A 22,613-nucleotide genomic window follows, 5' to 3' on the forward strand; every position below is an offset into this window, starting at 1 on the left:
CCCAGGGCACGTGCTTTATGGTACTCTATGTCTATTACTGTCACAGGATTTTGAGTCCAGCTCACCTGCAACATAAGTGATCCCCTAACTGTCTGAAGTTAGGGACACATAGAATGGATTCAACACTGAGGACACAGATCTACTCCTTTACCATGTTGAGCCTCAGTTTCTTTATCTGTAAAGTGGGGTAATAATACCTATTTCACGGAATCAGTATTTGATATTGATGAGCTGACAGGACAAACAGCCCGCTGCCTGACCTATAAGTGTGCCTTAGAATGAAGTTGGACTTCATTCTAAGGTGCTCAGGAAGAAAGGACATCAAGTTCAACAAGACCTGCTTTACACCCAGTGTGGTCTAGGACAGACAGCTCCACCCGCCCCCCAGCATGCCAGTCTCTTGGGGAAGCGGGACAAGTCTAGGGTTGACCTTCATAATGAAGCTTCTTTTGGTTGGGAGTCCATCTGCACATCAGCTCTGTCTAATCACATCCTTGACCTTCCTCCGCACAGCCTTCCGACACAATGAGTGCCCCGATCCTGGCGTCCCAGTGAATGGCAAGCGGTTCGGTGACAGCCTCCAACTGGGCAGCTCCATCTCTTTCCTCTGCGACGAAGGCTTCCTCAGGACTCAGGGCTCGGAAACCATCACCTGTGTCCTGAAGGAGGGCAGTGTGGTCTGGAACAGCGCGGTGCTACGGTGCGAAGGTGTGTGCCTACGGGCGGGCGGGGGGCGGAGCTGGAGCTGGAGACGCTGACGAGGGGGACCGAGCAGCCTGAACCTCGGTGGTCCTCCTCTCCTGGGACTGGGGACCACCCTCTCACCCCACCCTGGAATGGCCGAGTCTTTCTAGAAAAACATTGCACCAAAAATTGAGTTATAACCAGAGATTAAACTGGAGAAACGCTGAATCTAGGCTGTCAGGCATCAAAAAACACCTCTTCTTTCCACTGGGAACACTCTCAATACCACAGCGGTTAGGAGCCCTGCTCGCAGCTCCCGCCCAGGGAGCACCATCAGCCCGAAGCAGCCTGGCAGTGCTGTGAGTCTGCGTGTCTTTCAGAATCCCTGCCACTCTTTCTGTCTCCACACGCTAATTTCCCTCAATTCCCTAGGACGTCTCCCAGGCTTGGCCTTGGTGCCCCTGTTAAACACTGCCTTGATATCTTTGTAGTCAATCTCCAAGAGGCTAGGGGCAGACCAGCCAAAAAAAAAAGAAAACACAGCTTGAAGCAGGCACAGGATTGTTGTGGTGTCTCCTTAGCTCTGCTTTGCCACGCAGACAGGTTTTGACTCAATTTCAGAGACCAGCCATCTGGTCTACCCAGCTTCAGTTATGGAACACACAAATAAAGCTTCTTGAGGGCAGGAATTATGTCAGACTTGTGCACCAAGCACAATACCTGGGACAGAACAGGCCCTTGATAAATACTTGTGAACAATGGATGAAAAGTGCATCTCCCACAGACTCCTTGAAGACAGTGATGGTGTCCAAGGAGGAGGCAGGGGCTGTGGCTCCTTCCTTCTGGGAGCCAGAAAGCTTCCTCCTTTCATCCCACATGACGGACAGAGGGTGAGACCTAAGGGACCTCTCCATACCCAGTCCCCAGACCCAACTCTGAGCACCCCAGCCAGCAAGAGGGAAAGTTGGGAGTCTAAAGAATGGGGTGTGCCTTAAAGGGAGCATAGCCCCAGAGCTGACAGGCGGGGGGCAGGGAGACGCCCAAGAGCACAGAGCCTGCGGCAGAGGGTCTGGCATCAAGGTGGGGGCTTCAGGTCAGAAGGACCTGTGCTGGAACCATGGCAAGCTGCCTGTTCCCTCTGAATCTCTGTTGTTTATTTTCAGCTGGAAAAAAAAAGTGGGGAGATAATAAGATGCGCATGTAAAGGGCAGTTCCTAGCATAGGCTGAGCTCCTAGTGTAAGTGTTGGCCATGCTCTTGCTGGCTGGTAAGCTCCCTGAGGTTAGGGAACCTTCCTCGGCCTTGTATCCCCACAGCTGGCTTATTATGGTCTGACACCCGCTAGGTGCTCAGTCAGCACTGGCTGATGAATCACTGACTGAATGAATGACCTTTTAACTAGGCTAGAGCCTCCCTAATGGCCTCCAGAGCCCTGACTCTCATCAGACTGCCTTGTATCTTTTCCCCGAAACTTACCCACTGAGTCACCCCGAGGGGCAAGTGACTTGACTTCTCTGTGCCTCAATTGCTCCATCTGTAAAGTGCAGTTAAGAAGGGGAGCCCCCTCCCAGGGTGGTCGTGAGCAGAGAGGCAGTGCTCCGTCAGTGATGATTTTCACCTGATATTAACCATTTCTTCCCCAGGCCCAGCAGAGTAGCGGTCCACTTTGGGGAGCATGTGGTGGGTTCCTGGGTTCCTCCTTCTAGGTGCCTATCCCGCTCATGACTCAGACAGGTGCCGTCCTGCCCTCACAGCCCCCCAGCCCCATCCACAACGCCCCCTCTGCCATTTTACCCAGTAAGTGAGCTCTTTTGGAAACAGCGTAAGCTTTGGTGTCAGAGAAGCATGAAACTCCTGTCTTCGCCCCCGCCCAGCTGTGGACCTGATGGGTAGGGTAACTCCCTCCCTGGCAGCAGGGGGATAAACACAAGTGTCTGATGATGGTCTTTGGGGACAAGACAGAGTCCAGGGTCTGGGGGCTTGTTGGTCCGGGGTCTTGCCTTCCCTTTAGGCTAGGCCCCTCATTTTCCATCGTGCTCCTCAACCTCCTCTCTTGAATTTTCCTCCGGTCTGTCTCGCCCAGGACATCTTCCCTGCTGTCTCCTGTTCACCTGGTCTCTCTTTTCTCCTGGTTCCCTTGTTCCTCTTAAACCAGCAGCAGAGAACTCTGTCAGACACTGGGCCTCACCATGGCTACATTTTCTTTACCATTTCCTTGGGCCTTGGTCCTCTTTCCCCACCAAGACTGTGGGAGTTCTGGGGCAGAAGCCCAGACTGCAGTACCCCTGAGCCTGTTGGGGCTCAGTCCCGGTGGGGCTGACACCCCTGAGAGGTAGCCTTCTCTCCACCACCCACTCTCCTGAATCAGCTGCTCCTAGACCACAGTTCTGCCGGAGCAGTGAGCTACTTCAGACCACGGGTGAATGCCCAAGAGAACTCGGCCTTCATTCGTGGACCTTGAAGCAGATTACTGTTTCACAGGCAGAGTCTTAATTTTGAAATTACAGTTGTCTTGTTCATTCTGTCCCTGGGGAGGGAAATGCTTAGGGTTGGGGACAGTGGGCAACCAGAAATAAGGGGCACTCTGGTGGAAAGAGGCTGACTTGGCACCAGGGAGAGTCTGCTCAGTCTTCCTAGAATTATGGGCATTTGATGCCACCATGGTTTTCGGGGACCTGGGGAGCAGCAGATCAGAGGGCCAGGGTGAGAGCCGGACACCACCTAGATTGGCCAAGTCTGGACTTGAAACCGTGGAGCACACCGGGTAAGAAGCCCCTGGAATCTGGCCCTCCTTGGCCCTTTTCCCTCCTGTGCTGAGTCTTGGAAGAACCCTGCTTTGTAACCAGCATCTTTGACTTTCCATTTTTTCTAGATTTGTTTTTGATTAAGTATCCCCACCTTGTGGACAATTAAACGTGGAAGCTAATGGTCTTTTAAAAAGTCTTTTAATATATGCTGAGAGCCTCTTAGCTTTTGAGAGGCTGTAATAGGACAAGGGAGAAAATGGCCTCTTCTCCTAAATTTAGAAAGAAGGGTGATCATCTGGCTGATATAAAGCAGAAGTCAGTCGGCAAACTTTTTCTTAAAGGGCCAGCTAGGAAGTGTTTTCAGCTTTGAGGGCCCTAAGGGCCCCTCAGCTCAACTCTGCCATCATTATGGGAAACAGCTTTGACAAAACAGAAATGAAGGGGTCGGCTTTGGTCCCCGGGCTGTAATTTGCTGACCCTTGATCTACAAAACAGAGGACATAAGGGATCCATGTGTTTAAAATCAGAAATTTCCTAGGAAAGACTTCCAAGTAGTGAAGCAGCTACAAAGGAACATCTGGTTCTCACCCGCACACTCATCTCTTCCTCTCTCTTTTAAGCAGCGACTGATTCTTACAGCACTATGATAGGTGCTTAAAGGTGTCACCTCATATCGGCCATGTACCAGTCTAGGAAGTAGGTGTTGTAATTGTCCCATTAAAGCACAAAGAAGCTAAGTCACTTGCCCAGGGTCCTTGCAGCTTGTAAGTGACAGGAACCAGAATCCAAATCCAGGTTCTTGGCTACCCCGTTGCTGTATCTTTCTTGAATTATATGACTAGAGAGAATGTGATTTCAAACTTGTTTGTAAAAGACTTAAAAGCGTCTACAAACAGGATGAAAAGCAGCTTTTCTACTTTCCATATCCCAGTAGAAAATTAAAACAGAAGGAAACATATTGCCTATCGCAAAGACAAAGAAAGCAAGACACACGGAAGCATCGTAAGCTGACAGCATAAAAGATGTCAGCAGCAGGACAAACATATCAGTTACGATAATAAAGGCAATTAAACTCCCTATTAGAAGGCGAAGACTCTCAAACTGGGTTTTCAAAAATATGCTGTTTAAAAGACATGCATGGGGGAAAAGGAGATAAATTATCTGCAGTAAGTATGTATTTTCGTGTTTAAACTCATACTTGATGGTTGTAAAAAATTTAAATGCTACACGAGTGCAATAAAGTTAAAGTGGAAATATTCATTTCCTAGGCCCACATCCCCGAGCAAAATGGCCTATTAGTTTTGTGTAGACACGTCTACATTTTTTTTTCCTATCTGTATGTAAAATTCATGTGTTCATTTTATACTTAAAAAAAATTTCTTATAAAAAAAAGAAAAATCCGTTCTCCCCACTCCCACAAGAGGGAACTAAGTGATGGTGGTAAGTCATCTGGGCCTCTAAGAAAGGAGGGTAGTTATTGAGTTTCTAACAATCTTTCATTAAATCTTCTCGCCACTCTTGTTGAGAAAGATTATCATTCTCTATGCATGAGAAATCTGCACAGCAGCAAGGTGAACTGACTTGCCTGAGATCGCCCAGCTAGTAATAATCGAGCAGTTATTATGTGCTAAATACTAGGCCAGGTGCTCTACAAACACTGTTCTGTTACGTCCTCCTGACAACCATGGGGGAGGCACTGTTAGGATCCTTACTTCACAACTGAGCAAACTGAAGCACAGAGTGGGCGCGGAACTTGCCCAAGGCCACACAGCTCAGTGAACGGGAGGGTGAGAATCCAAGTCCAGATATTTTGATACCAGAGCGATGGCTCTGAACCACCAAATGCAGTCTGTGTGACTCCAGAGTTCTCTCTCCTTTTGTTTGACCACAGAATGGTGGAGGATGAGTGGTGAGGGATTCAGGGGCCGTGGGGAGACGGGATTGGAAGGAATCAAGGAAAAGGCTTCCACGGCTTCTAGAGAGTCACACGGAGAGCCCTGTGAGGACAGTGCTCAGGGCCAGCATTCTCGTGTCCACCCTCAGTGGTTGGAAACGCAGGCTCTGGAGCCAGACTCACTTCAGTTCAGCTCAGTTCAGTCACTCAGTCATATCCAACTCTTTGCGACCCCATGAATTGCAGCACTCCAGGCCTCCCTGTCCATCACCAACTCCCGGAGTTCACCCAAACTCATGTGCATCGAGTCGATGATGCCATCCAGCCATCTCATCCTCGGTCGTCCCCTTCTCCTCCTGCCCTCAGTCCCTCCCGGCATCAGGGTCTTTTCCAATGAGTCAACTCTTCTCATGAGGTGGCCAAAGCATTGGAGTTTCAGCCTCAGCATCAGTCCTTCCAATGAACACCCAGGACTGGTATCCTTTAGAATGGACTGGTTGGATCTCCTTGCGAGTCGAGACCCAACCAGACTTCCCAAGTTTAAATCCTGGCTCTGCCACTATTCTGCTGTGTGTTTCTAGACTAGTTACCTAAGCCCTCTGTTCCCATTTCCTCAACTTGGAAATGAGGCTGAGACCAGCACCCACCCTAAACTCTGCTGTGAGGGTGAACACCCAGGAAGAGCAGAGCACGCATCTCTGGGTGGCTGGCGCCCTGGGAGGGCTCAGTGAGCCTGAGTTTCTGGGGTCACTCTACTCCGTCCCCATCCCGATGCTCTTCTCCCTGGAGCATCTGAGGTCAGAGAGGTGGGGCCTCCCTCCCAGGGGACCCCAGCCCCTCGTCGGAAGCCCAGCGTGTTAGCCATCTCATGCTGCTATAGCAACATACCACAAGCCAGGTGATGTAAACAACAGAAATGTGTTTTCTCACGGTTCTGGCTGCTGGAAGTCCAAGATCAAGGTGCCAGCAGGGCTGGCCACTCTCTCCCGACTCCTCTCTCCTTAGCTGGCAGATGGCCGCCGTCTTGCTCTGTCCTCACGCGCCCTTTTTCTCTGTGTGCGTGCACTCCTTCCCTTCTTCTTCTAAGGACAGCAGTCCTTTTGGATTAGGGCCCAACCTTGTGACCTCATTTCACCGTCATTGTGTCCTTCAAGTCCCATCTCCAAAACCACTCACGTGGAAGTTAAGATTTCAACCTATGACTGTGCAGGGTCCTAATGCAGTATTTTATTCCTTCCATCAAGAATGTATTGAGCACCTACTCTGTACTGGGCACTGGGATAAGGCACTGGGTCCCTCTTATTACTGAATCCTTCGCCCTGTTCAAGGCAGAACCCTTTCCTCTTTTCTTTTTTTTTTTTTGTCTTTTCCTTGTATGCATGTGTGTGTGCCTGTGTGCATATCCTTCTTTTCAGCCTAATATTTTGTTAAAAGGAAGAAGGGATATCTTCTTTCTTTTTAAGTTTTATTTTATTTGTTTATTTGGCTGCATTGAATCTTAGTTACAGCACGCAGGATCTTGGTTGCATCATACAGGATCTTTTCAATGAGGCACACAGACTCTCTGGTTGTGGTGCTCAGGCTTGGTGGCTGCAGTGCCTGGGTTTCACTGCTATGTAGCATGTGGGATCTTAGTTCCCCAGCCAGGGATCAAACCTGTGTCCCCTCATTGCACAGAGTGTTCCTTACCATTGGGAAATCAGGGAAGTCATCAGCCTAACATTTTTAATGGAAAATTTCAAACACAGAGAGTAGTATAGTGAACCCCATGTGCCCATAACCCAGCTGCAGCAATTAGAAACTCATGGCCTATTTCATTTCATTCATACCCTAGCGTTACCAGCATCTCCCACCATTACCCTCCTCTGGGATTGTTGTGAAGCAAATTTCAGGCATAATATGTAATCAACAACACTTTAGTGTGTATCTCTAATAGATGAAAAGAACACTCTAAAACAGAACTTCAATACTATTATCTTTAACATTATGGAGCTAGTTATTTAATACAATCAAGCTTCCTTGATTCTCTATCTAAACTTTCTTTCACAGCATTTTAAGTCAGAACCCTGGTGAGGTTTATGCATTACCATTGGCTGATGCGCCTCGAGTCCTCTGTAGGGGGCAGCCCCACTCCCTTGTGGTATTTTTGTTGAGGAAGGCAGGTTGTTTACCCTGAGGAGTCTCCTGCAGTCTGAATTCTGGCGATTAGTCCCTAGGAGACTGTTTAACATGATCCTCTCTCTCTCTCTTACATTTCCTTTAATTGGCAGTAAGATCTAGAAGCCTAATCAAATTCAGGTTCTGGTTTTTGGCCAAAATGTTTTATAAGCAGAGCTCTGCGCCTCCATCGGAGGCATGTAATGTCTAGTTGTTACTCTTTGGGTGATATTATTAATAGGAGACATCAACGATCATAGCCTAGAGATTACCAAAGAGTAGCATTTTATCTCTTCTTTTTTATGCAGAAACACTTACAGAAAACTTGCCCCCAACAACTATTTGCTTACCCTGAGGTATAGTTGGTAAAGGAAAGACAGGAGAAATACTTAATTATTTTCCTTTATTTACCACTTTTAATCTTAATGGGTTGACTCTAGCATCTTCCTAAGCTGAAAACCTTTTAATACCATTGCAATCCAAAGGATTTAAACGTACTGTGTGCATTTAAATCCACTACAGCTGTTACTCTGCTCGACACTCAAATCGTCCCATTGGCCAGAGGGAGCGTTTTGAAATTGGCCCAAACTCATCTTGTACATTTTCTGTCCCTGACCCACAATCAGCTATTTCTCCAAGGAATCCTGGTTCCTTTTAGTGAGAAATGATATTTAGAATCTGGGCACTGGCAGTGCTTATTACCATTGAGTAGGTCCTTGTTTCTAAGACTTTTCAACAAACAGAGCTAAGAAATATTTTTTAAACGTTAAAATGCATCATGGGTTCATTTCATTTCAAATGTAAGTGCATTTTTCTTTTTCATTGAACTTCCTTGATATCATAGCTGTGTCTGCGTTCATTCTTGCTGGCAATCCAAGTTCCCAACACCAGTATAACTTCCCATCCCCTAATATATACCCAAGAGTCTCAGAATTGTGATACCAATGCCACAGACAGCTGTATGATTATTGAAAATTGTTTTCATGCTTTTCCTTTCAATTCTTCTTGTCTCTACATCCTACTAGGGATAGACTATGAAATTACTGTGTTTTAAAAATCTCTTTCTTTCTTTATGTATAATTATGCTACCAACTGATACAGTATTCTGTTCATTCACTTTACACTGCTGTTAAGTTTTGAGAAATTGTTTATCAAATTTAAATCCTTTTATTGTGGTATAGTTGCTTTCCAATGTTGTGTTAGTTCCTGCTGTACAAAGAAGTGAATCAGTTGTATGTATACATATATATATCCCCTCCTCCTACCAACCCCCCATCCCACCCATTTAGGTCACCACAGAGCCCCAACCCGAGCTCCCTGTGCTATACTGCTGGTTCCCACTATTTTATACCTAATAGTGTATATATGTCAGTTTCTATCTCACAAATCATCCCCTCCCCTTCCTACCCCCTGTCCACAATCTGTTCTCTACATCTGCATCTTTATTCTATCTGTCCTGCAAACAGGTTCATCGGTACCATTTTTCCAGATTCCACATATGTCGTCTTTTACTTATGTAAAATATTGACATTAGAAGCTAAACCTCGAAAAGGAGGCATATTCTAAGAAAGCCCAGCTCAATCCCTTTCCTTTCTACCCCAACCCCCTCCCTCCATCCATAGGTCATCTTTTGTCTTTGGGTTTTGCACTTTCATTGACCATTAATGTGAGTAAATGTGGGTGTGTCTCTTACCCTTGTCTTAGGCAAATGGAATCATACTGTACCCTTGCTTTTACCACTGTATCTTGCTTTTATTCACTTAATAAAATATCCTGGGGACTACTCCATGATGTTACATATAATATTCCTCATTCTTGTCTCATAACTGCATGAACAGTCCATTTCGTTGATTACTCCAATTCATTCAGTCAACTCCCTATCACTGAACATTTGGGCTTGTTTCCATTCTTTGGCTGTTATAAGTACTGCTGCCTTACATAGCCTGGTGCATATATATGTCCTTTCATATTTTTGCCAGTGTATCTTTAGGATGGTTGGCTCAGACAGTAAAGAGTCTGCCTGTAATGTAGGAGACCCAGGTTTGATCCCTGAGTCGGGAAGATCCCCTAGAGAAGGAAATGGCAATCCACTCCAGTATTCTTGCCTGGAAAATCCCGTAGATGGAGGAGCCTGGCAGGCTACAGTCCGTGGAGTCGCAAAGATTCAGACTTGACTGAGAAACTAACACACACACACACACATCTCTGAGATAGAGTTCTAGAAGTCGAGTTGCTAGGTGAGAGAATAAATGACTGAATTTTGCTAGATGCTACCAAATTTCCCTGCTTAGGGATTGTGCTCTTTTGCGTGTCTAGCTGCAGAATACTAGAATTCCTGTTTTCCCTCAACTTCATGTGTTGTCAGACCTTGCCTTTTCCCTACTTGAGCAATGAGAAATACTTTCTCAGTGTAGTTTTGATTTCTATTTTCTTGGTAAGAGCGAGGTTTAAATCTTCTGAAATGTTAAAGAGACACTGTACTTAGGAATCCTCCCCTCCCTCTCCCTGCCTAGCAACTGCCACCTTGGGATATGAAGATGAACTAGGGAGAATGAAGAATGAATGAATGGAGAGATTGTTTGCCAAGCACCTAAAGCAGAGAAGAGAGGTCTTAGCCAAAGTAATAAAACAGTATAGCAGAGAAAGAGAACAAAATAGTGACCATCAAAGAAAAGGCTTGAGCTTCCCTCTGGCGAGTTGAGGTTGGGCTTTGTTGATGTGTACCACTGAATCGAGAGTGGCCCTGGCAGGCAATAGTGGCTCTGTGATCTCTGGCTTCCCGCAAAGCAAGTGAGGATGTCACAGTCCAGCCACCAAAGAGGCTGGGCCTGTGATGAATGGAAGCCAAGAGGGAGTCCCTGCTCTCTCCTGAGACTCATTACCTGCCTGGGGACCCAGGCATATAGCAGGAGGCAGGCCCCTCCCCTCCTCCAAGGGGTCTCACAAGTCCATCGGGAAAGCAGAGGACAACACTAGTCATTTCAGCGACATGAATGGATGGGTTTTGAAAATGGGTTACCCAGGAAATAATAATACCTATGGGCAATTTGTTCTTTCAGTGTTTGATAGAGGTGCTGTGTAATTTCTTGTTTTCTCCAAGCCTCAACTGCCTGGTAATGGGATAATAATCCCTGCCTATAAAATCAGGATAATAATGGTTATCTACCTTTTAGTGTTGCAGTTGTCAGGACGATAATCCACATTAAGCCCAACACATAGTAAACTCAATTCCAGGGAGCTCATACCAGTTGGCTGTGGTTGTGCTGTTGTGCGCTGCAGGGGAATTTGGAGACAGAAAATCTGAAGTTAACTGGTGGCTCAGTTGGTAAAGAATCTGCCTGCCATGTGGGAGACCTGGGTTTGATTCCTGGGTTGGGAAGATCCCCTGGAGAAGGAAACAGCTACCCACTTCAGTATTTCAGCCTGGAGAATTCCATGGACAAAGGAGCCTGGCAGACTATAGTCCATGAGGTTGCAAAGAGTCGGACATGACTACTGAGTGACTTTCACTTTCCTGCTCTAACTCTATTAGCTCTTGATCTACTCTCTTAGCCTCAGTTTTTCCTCTGTAAAATGGGGGTGATTTCATGAATGGTGTGCACATTTAAATAAGATAATACACGTAAAAGCAGTTAGTATCCTAAATCAGCAGTATGAGTTGTCTACTATTAACCTCATAGTTATACTTCTTTATTTTCTTTGTTAAGTGAACTTTCTAATGTAATTTACTATGAAGAATGCCTGATGATTATTTTAAATTTCTCCAAAGGGTTGTAGAACTGAGAGAGGAAAGCTGTGGTACATTTGGCTATTATCTTACGAGTCTGACTACTTGGGGAAATCTGCAAAAACTTGCAAAGATTGGAGTGTTGTGTAGCTCTTTATCCCCTTTCCTTTCCAATCTTGTTCAGCACATTTTGGCAGCTGGTAGCACCATGGTAAGGGGATCCTAAGGAGGCAGAGTTTATTTTAAAACGAGGAGGCGGTTTAGGGTAAAGTCTCTGGATTTATGCTGTCTTCCTAGGTCTGAATCCAAGCTGTACCACTTGCTAATCCCAGTTAGTTAGCGAAGCGTAGTTACTCAGTCTCCTTAAGGCTCTGCTTTCTTAGCTGTAAAATAGAGACAAATGTTTGTGTTTGTGAAGAGTGAACATAGCTTGGAGCTCAGCGGGTAACACTCAGTCCGTGGCCGTGATGGTGACAGTGGGAGCAGCTTTGGTGCTGGTCATGATCAACACTCTCATCATCGGTCTCAGGGAGGGAGGTGTCTTATCAGCGTGGTTGATGTTAGACTGTGCTACCAGATAAACCCAGACCCTCAGTGGCTTGAAGACAGGCTATGCAGGCTACATGTGTAACGGGGTCATGGGACTCTACTCCTCAAGGTCACTTCCGTCTAGACCCTCACTTTCACAGTCACCAGCTGGCTCTTCATGGTCCCACATGGACACAACACACATCATTTCTGCCCTCGACTGATTGGTCAAGGCGGTCACGTGACCTTGCCTAACCCACAGGGTGGAGCATGATGTCCAACCATGTGGCCTGAAGGTGGAGCTCTGGACTAGCTCTAATCACCATCTCAGGGCCAAGGGTCTGATTGTGGGAAAAGGCAGGAGTGATGGGAAAGGTGGGAGAGAGTGGGAAGATGGATGGAGAGAGACTGGGGCCTGCGATGACAGGTTTGCAAGCTCAGAGCCAGCTGTGAAGTGTGCCTGGACCCTGTGGGCCTTGTGGTTTACCTGCCGTGACTGAGAGCATGCTTCCATCCACTCATTTATTCATTCAAGCAGCGGTCACTCAGTGTTACACCCATCTTCCAAGCACGAGGCTAGGGCCTGGGGACTCCAAGTTGTTCAAGACAAATAACATGGCCCCTGCCCTTGGAGAACTCACAGTGGAGTGGACTGTGCGAGGCTCTGACCGCAGTCCAGGGCCAGCGCTGTGTGTGCGGGGCGGGAGCCAGGCTCATGCCTCTGTCAGAGGCCTGATAATTGAGTGAAGAACAAAGAAAGAACCAGTATGACCCATTAGCTGTACTTCAACCCTTCTAGAATGGCAGAGGACTTTGTTTAAAGGATTCTTTTCATTCCTCCCCTCCAGCCCTTCATAAAATTCCAAGTGATGTAACTGGACATTTCCATAAAAGTCCCAAAAGACAGAACTCACAGTTTAGATGGTTTATGTAATTCTCCATTAATAAAAAAAAAAAAATACTTGCTGGCAGACACATTTTATAGAGAGACTTTTCTTTATTCATTGTTCCCCCAAGAAAACTGCCTGTCTCCCTTCTTCCCCAGCTCCCTGCGGCGGTCATCTGACTTCACCCAGTGGCACCATCCTGTCTCCTGGCTGGCCTGGCTTCTACAAGGATGCCCTGAGCTGTGCCTGGGTGATCGAAGCCCAGCCAGGCTACCCCATCAAAATCACCTTCGACAGGTGCCTGTAACCACAGCCTGGGGTGTGGGGGTGAGGGGTGAGCTCTGCTGTGGGGTGGCAGGGAAGCTGGGATGGGTGGGGGAGCAGCACCGTTGCTGCAAGGTCAGCAAGGTCAGAGGGCACTGGATCAGATGCTCTGGGCAGGGACAGGCTGCACTGGCTTTGCTCTTGGCCTTGGTTCAGAAGTGGGGTTTGTGCTGTTTAGGGGACTGTTAGCATCTGAGGACCATTACCCTGACATTTTTGGTGTGGGAAGGTGATCTTCCTCACCTCTGACCCAAATCCTGCTCATGTGGCCCACTTCTACTCCCAGCCTGGTTGTGTCCCTCTGGTGGGGAAAGCAGCCACCCAAGTATGAATGTAAACTTCTTCTAGACAAAGCTTCCATGGCCCAGAAGAGCAGTTGCAAACTTTACTGTGAAAGGCCACACAGGAAATATTTTAGATTTTATGGGACACTTGCAGATATCTGTTGCATAGTCTTTGCTTTAAAAAAAAAAAAAAAAAGTCTTTCTAAATGCAAAAACCATTCTTGGCCCTTAGGCCATACAAAAACAGACTCTAGACCAGATTTGGCCCTGGGGCTGTAGCTGGCTGACCCCTGGCCTGGAACATTCTGACTCCCTTGAGCCAAGGCACTGTGCCTCTAGCTCTGAAGATGGGTCACTGCCCAGGCCACAGAGAAGATTGGGAGAGCTGCGTCCAACCACAGGAGAAGGAGGAAGGTTCAACACAGTAGGGAGGGTTCTCCTACAGATTATATTAAGATACCCCAACCTGCCGAAACCCAGTTGTTCTGATGCCCTGGGTCAAGCAGGGCCTCTTGTCGTTTGCAAATTATTGAGCCTTGGGTTTCTGAAGAAGTCTTCGTCTCCATCTTCGGCAGATTTAAAACCGAGGTCAACTACGACACCCTGGAAGTGCGAGATGGAAGGACGTACTCGGCGCCCTTGATTGGGGTTTACCACGGCACCCAGGTCCCCCAGTTTCTCATCAGCACCAGCAACCACCTCTACCTCCTCTTCTCCACCGACAAGAGCCACTCGGACATCGGCTTCCAGCTCCGCTATGAGAGTGAGTCTCAGGGCGGCAGTGACGGGGCCAGCTGGGTGCCAGGGAGGACTCAGGGCTGAGCTCCGGCAGGAGGACCCACTCTGCCAAGTTCCCAGGGCAGTTCTCAGTTAGGCTGTGCTCCTCAGGAGGTCCTCCTTGCTCTCAGCATCTCTCAGAGCTCAATGTCAGAAAGAATGAAAGGTTCCCTTCTGTGTGCAGATGACTGGGCGCCAGCCTGCTGGGCACCCCGGGAACAGAGTGCTTGACGGATGGTGATGTTGAAGTGAGATGTCATCTCACTCTCCGTCACCCTCTCCCATCGCCTGCGTTCATTGCTGGTGCCTCAACTGAAAGAGATTTTTTTTTTTTTTTTTGGTCAAGATAAAGCTGATATATCCACATTAATATCAGACAAAGTCAATTTTATTTTATTTTTTGAAACTTTTTTCTTCTGTATGGGGATGTAGCGTATTAACAATGTTGTGATAGTCTCAGGTGAACAGCAAAGGGACTCAGCCATACATAGACACATATCCATTCTGAAAGAGACTGTTGATTGAGTTCTTTGCAGACCACTGCAGAAAGTTATGGCCGAGAGCACCAGGAGGAGGGTCGTTTTCTTATCCGTGATCCTATCTGTAACCCTTAGCATGGTGTCCAAGCTATGTGTGTCTCTCCGCTGATGTTTACTGAATGGATGATGAGCAAACGAATCATTGCAGCCAACTGGTTGTCCCTGACAGATGGGTCTTCAGATACCCTCACCCAGTACCGACAGCCACATTTGAAGAGGGGGCAGATGACAGCTCCAGCCTTCTCTCAGCTAGGACTCTCTCTCCCTCCCTTTTGTGAGTCAGCTGGGGTCCCCCTGTGGTTGCAGGGAACTGTCTGTTCCAGCCATGGGCTCTCTTTTCCAGCTATCACACTGCAGTCAGACCACTGTCTGGATCCAGGGATCCCCGTCAACGGGCAACGTCATGGGAACGACTTCTACGTGGGTGCTCTGGTGACCTTCAGCTGCGACTCGGGCTACACACTGAGCGACGGGGAGCCCCTGGAGTGTGAGCCCAACTTCCAATGGAGTCGGGCCCTGCCCAGCTGTGAAGGTGAGCCTCACCAGGAGGGGGCGCTAAAGTAGAGGGGCCTTTTCTGCCCTGAAAACCCAGGCACGGACTCCAAGACCCTCTGTCAGTGAGGAGTGGGAGGTTTGAACAAGAGGGGGCCTAGGATCCTAGGGGGATTCTGGGGCCACCTCAGTCTTTCAGGGTCCTTTCTCCCTCCTCTCCAGCTCTCTGTGGTGGCTTCATTCAAGGCTCCAGTGGGACCATCTTGTCACCAGGGTTCCCGGACTTCTACCCCAACAACTTGAACTGCACTTGGATTATTGAAACATCACACGGCAAGGGTGAGTGTTTAGGCCCGTGGCAGGCCCTGGGATGTGACACGGCCAGGGCCCTACGGTCCCCACATCCGATGGCCTCCGCGAGACTCTCCCTCTGCAGTGACCTCTGGGCTCAGTCTGGATTTTTCCCACCAACCAGAAAACTCTCAGAACATTCCTATCTCTTCGAATCACAGAACTCATCCTCTAGCAAATATTTTCAAACCTAAAAATCTCCATTCTGCAAGAGATCTTAGAGAATACCAGCTCTCTCTACTTAATGAGGGAATTTTCTCTATATTACAAGACGGCAGCACACCTTCTGGGTAAACACCCCCAGTGGTAGAGAGGTGGCCAGCCCACTCAGCAGAGGGCTACCTGTTCTCGTTTTCTGATTGACCTGACCCCTCCTGATAACCTGAGACTGAGTTCCTTATACCGAGTGCTGACGGAACGTAGGCTGCTTCTGCTCCCTGCCCCTCACACCCAATCTTCAGATACGGTCTGGAGCCATCTTCCTCTCACAGAACTCACACTGTTCCTCAGATGAGTGTCTTTATGTATGATTTTCACCAGTCAGGCCTCTTGCTCCACCTTCCCCGACATAAATGACCCTTGGGAGCCCAAGTTCAAAGTAAGATGCTGGCTATACATAAACATCAAGTAATATACTCTTTTATTCAGCAAATATTTTTCGTTTTGGTTTTTCTAGGGGGAGCCAGGCTTAAAACAACAGAAATTTATTCTTTGCACAGTTCAGAAGTCCAGAAATCCAAAATCAAGGAGCTGGTTCCTCCTGGAGCCTCTAAGTGAGAAACTGCCCCCTGCTTCTCTTCTAGTCTGTGGTGACTCCCAGCAGTCCACAGTGCTCCTTGGCTGGGAGACACATTATTCCAGTCTCTATTCAGCAAATATTGATTGAATGCCCCCTGTGTGGTAGATGCTGGGGCTGGGAATATACACTAATCAGGTAGATATGACTTCTACCCTCAGAAGCTTCCTCTGAAGTTCATGGGCCAAGGTTCTCTGCAGTTTGGCAACTACTCCAATGTTAGACCCTACCCTAGAGGTTTAGATTTTCTACTTTGGAGGTGGAAACCAGGCAGGACACTTCACTGCTAACTGTGATACGTGCCCTTAAATAAGAACCTCTGATCTAGAAGAATTAAATGTAGAAAAGTCAAGAAAAAATTTAAAAGGATGAGTAACTGTTCCGGATATTAAAATGTTATTATGGGCTCAAATACTTTTAATGATGCAGTATAAATATAGGAACGGACACACAAATCAGTGGGGGAGAATAAAGATCCAGAAATAGATTCCCCTCTGTTTGTGCATGTGTGTGTGAGAGAGCAAGTATGTGTGTGTGTGAATGTGTGTGTGTGAGAGAGAGAGAGTTTTTAGTGTATGATTAATGTGTCATTTCCAATCCATTAAAGAGAGGATGGATCTTTTAATAAATGGTTTTGAAACAGTGGGCTTAACCATTTGGAAACAAGAAAAAACCAAATCACACATTTAACCACAAATTCTAGTAATAGAAGGATATGAAAGTCTAACTTCAGGTGGGACATACTTGAAGAACAGCAGCAAAAGTAGACTCCATAAAGGCATAGACTGTTATGTTTGATTAAATAACACTTTAAATGGATTTAGGGTTTTTTAAAAAAGATAAGTATATAAATATTTAAAATATTCATATAAAATATTTAAATAGTTAATGAACAAAAATATTTGTAATCTATGTAATCATCTAAGGACCACTGCTGCTGCTGCTGCTGCTAAGTCGTTTCAGTCGTGTCGAACTCTATGTGACCCCATAGACAGCAGCCCACAGGCTCCCCCGTCCCTGGGATTCTCCAGGCAAGAACACTGGAGTGAGTTGCCATTTCCTTCTCCAATGCATGAGAGTGAAAAGTGAAAGTGAAGTCACTCAGTTGTGTCCGACTCTTAGTGATCCCATGGACTGCAGCCTACCAGGCTCCTCCGTCCATGGGATTTTCCAGGCAAGAGTACTGGCGTGGGGTGCCATTGCCTTCTTTGCTAGCCTGATATAAAAAGAGCTCTTAAAGTTTTTAAGAAAAATGCATCTGATCTACAGGTCTGGGGTTGTTGTTGTTCAGTTGCTCAGTCGTGTCCAACTCTTCGTGATGCCATGGACTGCAGCACGCCAGGCCTCCCTGTCCATCACCAACTCCCAGAGTCCACCCAAACCCATGTCCATTGAGTTGGTGATGCCATCCAACCATCTCATCCTCTGTCGTCCCCTTCTCCTCCTGCCCTCAATCTTTCCCAGCATCAGGGTCTTTTCAAATGAGTCAGCTCTTCGCATCAGGTGGCCAAAGTATTAGAGCTTCAGCTTAAGCATCAGTCCTTCCAATGAATATTCAGGGTTGATTTCCTTTAGGATTGATTAGTTTAATCTCTTTGCTGTTCAAGGGACTCTCAAGAGTCTTCTCCAACACCACAGTTCAAAAGTATCAATTCTTTGGCTCTCAGCCTTCTTTATGGCCCAACTCTCACTTCCATACATGACTACTGGAAAAACCATAAGTTTAACTATATGGACCTTTGTTGGCAAAGTGACGTCTCTGGTTTTTAATATGCTGTCCAGATTTGTTATAGCCTTTCATCCAAGGAGCACTCATCTTATAATTTCATGGCTGCAGTCACCATACACAGCAATTTTGGAGCCCAAGAAAATAAAGTCTGTCACTGTTTCCATTGTTTCCCCATCTATTTGCCATGAAGTGATGTGACTGGATGCCTTCATTTTTGGAATGTTGAGTTTTAAGCCAGCTTTTTCACTCTCCTCTTTCACCTTCATCAAGAGGCTCTTTAGTCCCTCTTTGCTTTCTGCCATAAGGGTAGTGTCATCTGCCTATCTGAGGTTATTGATATAGCAAAGCTATCAACTAGCACTTCATAACAGAAGAAATACAAATGAAAAGACCTCAACCCCACTAACAAGTTTAAAAGTGCATCTTCACCCAGTAACAAAATGCCATGTCTCTTTTCAAGTTAGCAGAGAATATCATAACAGTGTGGGGACCATGTAGAGACAGGCATGCTATTCTTTGATGCCGATGTTGTGTGATACTATTCAAACTTCCCAGAGGATGATTAAGCAGTGAATCAAAAGCCTTAAGAATGCATGTGCTCTGGACCCAGCAGTTCTACTTCTTGGAATTTATCTCAAGAAAATAAATAAACTTTATATCAAGATTTAGCTACAAAGATGTCCCCTGCTGCTGCTGCTAAGTTGCTTCAGTCGTGTCTGTCTCTGTGCGACCCCATAGACGGCAGCCCACTAGGCTCCCCCGTCCCTGGGATTCTCCAGGCAAGAACACTGGAGTGCGTTGCCATTTCCTTCTCGTAATGCGTGAAAGTGAAAAGTGAAAGCGAAGTCGCTCAGTCCTGTCGACTCTTCGTGACCCCATGGACCACAGCCTACCATGCTCTTCCATCCATGGGATTTTCCAGGCAAGAGTACTGGAGTGGGTTGCCATTGCCTTCTCCAAGATATCCCCTAAAATACTTTATTCATTAAAAAAAAAAGAAAAAGAAAAACTAGTAACTACTCAGATGTTCATCAGTAAGGAAACATTGTCAGTGTATGGTATAGCCAAATAATGAAAAATTACCATGCAGCTAAAGGAATGGTGTGAAAGAATATTTAAAAAATTTTACCAGTGGCTGTAATACATTATTGACTAAATAAAGAAGTTTGCCAAAATAATATATTTAGTTTTAAAAAATTACCAAGGATATGTACCGAGAAAAAATAGCCTGAAAAGCTATGCCCCCAAAGGTTAATATTAGTCTACTCTTATTTTCATCTTTTGACCTTTTACTAATTTTGAACAATAAATATATATCCCATGTAAACTATACTATTGGTATTTAAAAAGAAAATTTTTAAAAAATAGTCACTAAGTATAAAAATGGTCCACATCAAAAAAAAAAATCTTTAAAAAATGGGGAGGACTTCCTAGGTGGTCTCATGGTCAAGATTTTGCCTTCCAATGCAGGGGGCATGAGTTCAATCCCTGGTCAGGGAGCTAAGATTCCACATGCCTGGTGGCCAAAAAGACCAAAGCATAGAACAGAAGCAACATTGTAGCAAATTAAGCGAATGCTAGAAAAATGGTCCAGGTCAAAAAGAAAAATCTTTAAAAGAAAAGTCACATATAATCCCACCGGATCTGTTTAACCACTTTGCTGCCTTACCTCAATTGGTAAAGAATCCACCTGCAATGCAGGAGATCCCAGTTGGATTCCTGGGTCGGGAAGATCCCCCTGGAGAAGGGAAAGGCTACCCACTCCAGTATTCTGGCCTGGAAAATTCCATGGACTGTATAGTGCTTGGGGTCACAAAGAATCTGACATGACTGAGCAACTTTCACTTTGCTGACAATAAAGTCTGCCTGCAGTGTGGGAGACTTGGGTTCAATCCCTGGGTCAGGAAGATTCCCTGGAGAAGAAAATGGCAAACCACTCCAGTATTCTTGCCTGGAAAATCCCATGGATGGAGGAGCCTAGCAGGCTACAGTCCATGGGGTTGCAAACAGTCAGACACAACTGAGCAACTTCACTTTTTAGTAGGCCTGATGTAGCAGGATTAAGATGGCCTGGGGCTTCTTGGCCAAGACAGGACCCCGCAGCAGTCAGGGCGAGATGGGGCTGGCCCCTTCTCTCCAGGGTGTTGTTCCCAAGGAGAAGAGGGATGGTGGAGGCAGTGTCCTTGTTCATCCTGCAGAGCTGTCCACCACGCCTGGCTCAGAGTTGACCACTGTCAGAGCCAGAAGCTACTCTGGGGCATCAAGAGAGAGAGAATGGCAGTCCCCCCGTGATCCCTAGAGGAGTGACCCCTTGTAGTCCTGATTCTCTCTGAGTCTGATGTCTCTAGTTATAGGGGTATATGTTCCTCTCCGCCTTTCTTTTTTGTAACAATTATTTTTATTGGAATATAATTGCTTTACACTGTGTGTTAGTTTCTGCTGTACAATGAAGTGAATCAATTATATGTGCACATACATTTCTTCCCTCTTAGATCTCCCTAGCACTCCCCAACCCCACCCCTCTAGGTCATCACAGAGAGCTGAGCTGAGCTCCCTGTACTGTACAGCAGCTTCCCACTAGCTCTCTGTTTTGCACATGGTGATGTATATATGTCGATCCTAATCTCCCAATCTGTCCCACCCTCCCCTTCCCTCTCTGTCTGCATCTCTAGTCCTGCCCTGGAAAGAGGTCCATCAGTACCATTTTTCTAGATACCACATATATGCATTAATTCACAATAATTGTTTTTCTTTTTCTGACTTACTTCACTCTATATGACAGACTCTAGGTCCATCCATGCCTCTTGGTGTGTTTTTGCTTAGAAGTCAACACAGTTCAACAAATTTTTAACAAACGCGCTCACTGTGGGTACTAGACAGACACAATGGAGCAAGCCCTGTGGCATTGCCCACCTTGTGGTTTAGAGGCAGAGATCCAGCCTGAGAGACCTCTCAATAGATCATGCCCAAAGCTGGCACAGAGCAGGCAGAGGTAGGAAAGCATCAGAGGCTCGCCAAGGGGTTAGGCAGGAGTCCTGGAGTGGAGACTTAGGCCTGTCTCCAAGGGTGAACAGGAATTAGCTGGGATCATCAAGAGGTCACTAGCGTATAACCAGGTCACTTCTTCCTTAGAACCATGGAAAGCATCATCAAACCCTTAGCACTGAGCCCCAAATGGTGAAATAGCTAGTGTGCCCCTATGGCCCTGGTTGTACCTTTCTCAGCCTCCTTGTGAGCCCTCTAAAAAATTAAGATCTAGCTACATGGAACTTCCTTTGGTACCTAGGCTTACATTGCCCTATAGAGCAGGGGTCCCCAAGCTCCAGGACCTAATGCCTGATGCTCTGAGGTGAAGCTGGTAAAATAATAATAGAAATAAAATGTACAATAAATGTAATGCACTGGAAACAGCCTCAAACTATCCCCACACTGGTCTGTGGGAAAATTGTCTACCACAAAACCAGTTCCTCTGCCAAAAAGGTTGGGGGACGCTGTTCTGGAGCTTTGCACAGCAGGGCACTTTTCTTCTGTAACACTTCCTCTCCCCGCCCCATCTCCAGCATTCCCCTTGTGTGGCCAGCTCCTTCATCCTTCTCAGGAGCCTTCCGGACCCTCTGCCCCCAGCCCTGGGTCTGGGGGGGTGGCTCCCCTCCCATGGGCCACCACATGATCCTTTCCTTTCCAACGTCAGTCTTCACCCTGCCTGTACGGAACTCGCATCTCCCGGACTGACTCAGCTCTTCCAGAGACACGTCTGCCTTGTTTCCCCAGCTGCTGGCTTGATGCTGGCACAGAAGAAACTCAAGAAATAGCTCTATGAATCGAATTAAACTGAACTCAGACCCTTCCCAGAGGGCAGGCACCCCTTAGGCGCTGCTTGTAACAGTATCTCCAGTTAACAGAACTGTGAGGCTGCTGACACTTGATTGCTCCCCACCAGTAAAAGTTCAACTGGGGAACTCAAAACTCTGTGAAAGTCAGGATTGTTCAACTTGCCCCATGCCCAGCCCAAGGGAAGAGCCAGTTCAGGAGTCCAGATAACATGTCCTCGCTAAGACCCCGGGACTGACGGCTTTAAGCCCACAAGACCATCTGAAAGTCAGATGGACTGAGCGCAGAGAATGCCTCCTGTGTGCTGGGCACTGTGCTGTGAGCTTTGCACGTGCTGCCCCAAGGGCTCCTCTCTCCAGGGACTGAATGTCACCTAAAGGTACTGAGCGACTGAACTGAACTGCAGGAACAGAGCGATGTTGGCCCCCTTCTTTTTTCAAACCTTCATTGTTGTTCAGTAGTCACTAAATCATGTCTGGCTCTTCATGACTCCTTGGACTGCAGCACACCAGGCTTCCCTGTCCCTCACCATCTCCCAGAGTTGCTCAAGCCCATGTCCATTGAGTTGGTGATGCCATCCAGCCATCTCATCTTCTGTCGCCCCTTCTCCTCCTGCCCTCAATCTTTCCCAGCAACGGGGTCTTTTCCAGTGAGTCGGCTGTTTGCATCAGGTGGCCAAGGTATTGGAGCTTCAGCTTCAGCATCAGTCTTTCCAATGAATATTCAGTGTTGATTTCCTTTAGGATCGAGTGATTTGATGTCCTTGCTCTCCAAGGGACTCTCAAGAGTCTTCTGCAGCACCACAGTTTGAAAGCATCAATTCTTTGGTATTCAGCCTTCTTTATGGTCCAACTCTCACATCCACAT

General features: G+C 46.9%; 1 protein-coding gene across 2 annotated transcripts in view; it reads left to right on the forward strand.

Annotated features, from left to right (window-relative positions):
* The window catches only part of CSMD2 (CUB and Sushi multiple domains 2), a 677,707-nt gene that overhangs the window by 444,589 nt on the left and 210,505 nt on the right, over window positions 1–22,613 (forward strand). For both annotated transcript variants that reach the window (XM_040231766.1, XM_040231767.1), the window contains exons 15-19: window positions 514–708; window positions 12,782–12,920; window positions 13,807–13,994; window positions 14,891–15,079; window positions 15,262–15,378. In XM_040231766.1, coding sequence (XP_040087700.1) covers window positions 514–708; window positions 12,782–12,920; window positions 13,807–13,994; window positions 14,891–15,079; window positions 15,262–15,378 — 828 coding nt within the window. The remainder of the gene's footprint in view (window positions 1–513; window positions 709–12,781; window positions 12,921–13,806; window positions 13,995–14,890; window positions 15,080–15,261; window positions 15,379–22,613) is intronic.

Source organism: Oryx dammah, unplaced genomic scaffold (assembly GCF_014754425.2).
Source record: "Oryx dammah isolate SB20612 unplaced genomic scaffold, SCBI_Odam_1.1 HiC_scaffold_28, whole genome shotgun sequence".
Lineage (NCBI taxonomy): Eukaryota > Metazoa > Chordata > Mammalia > Artiodactyla > Bovidae > Oryx > Oryx dammah.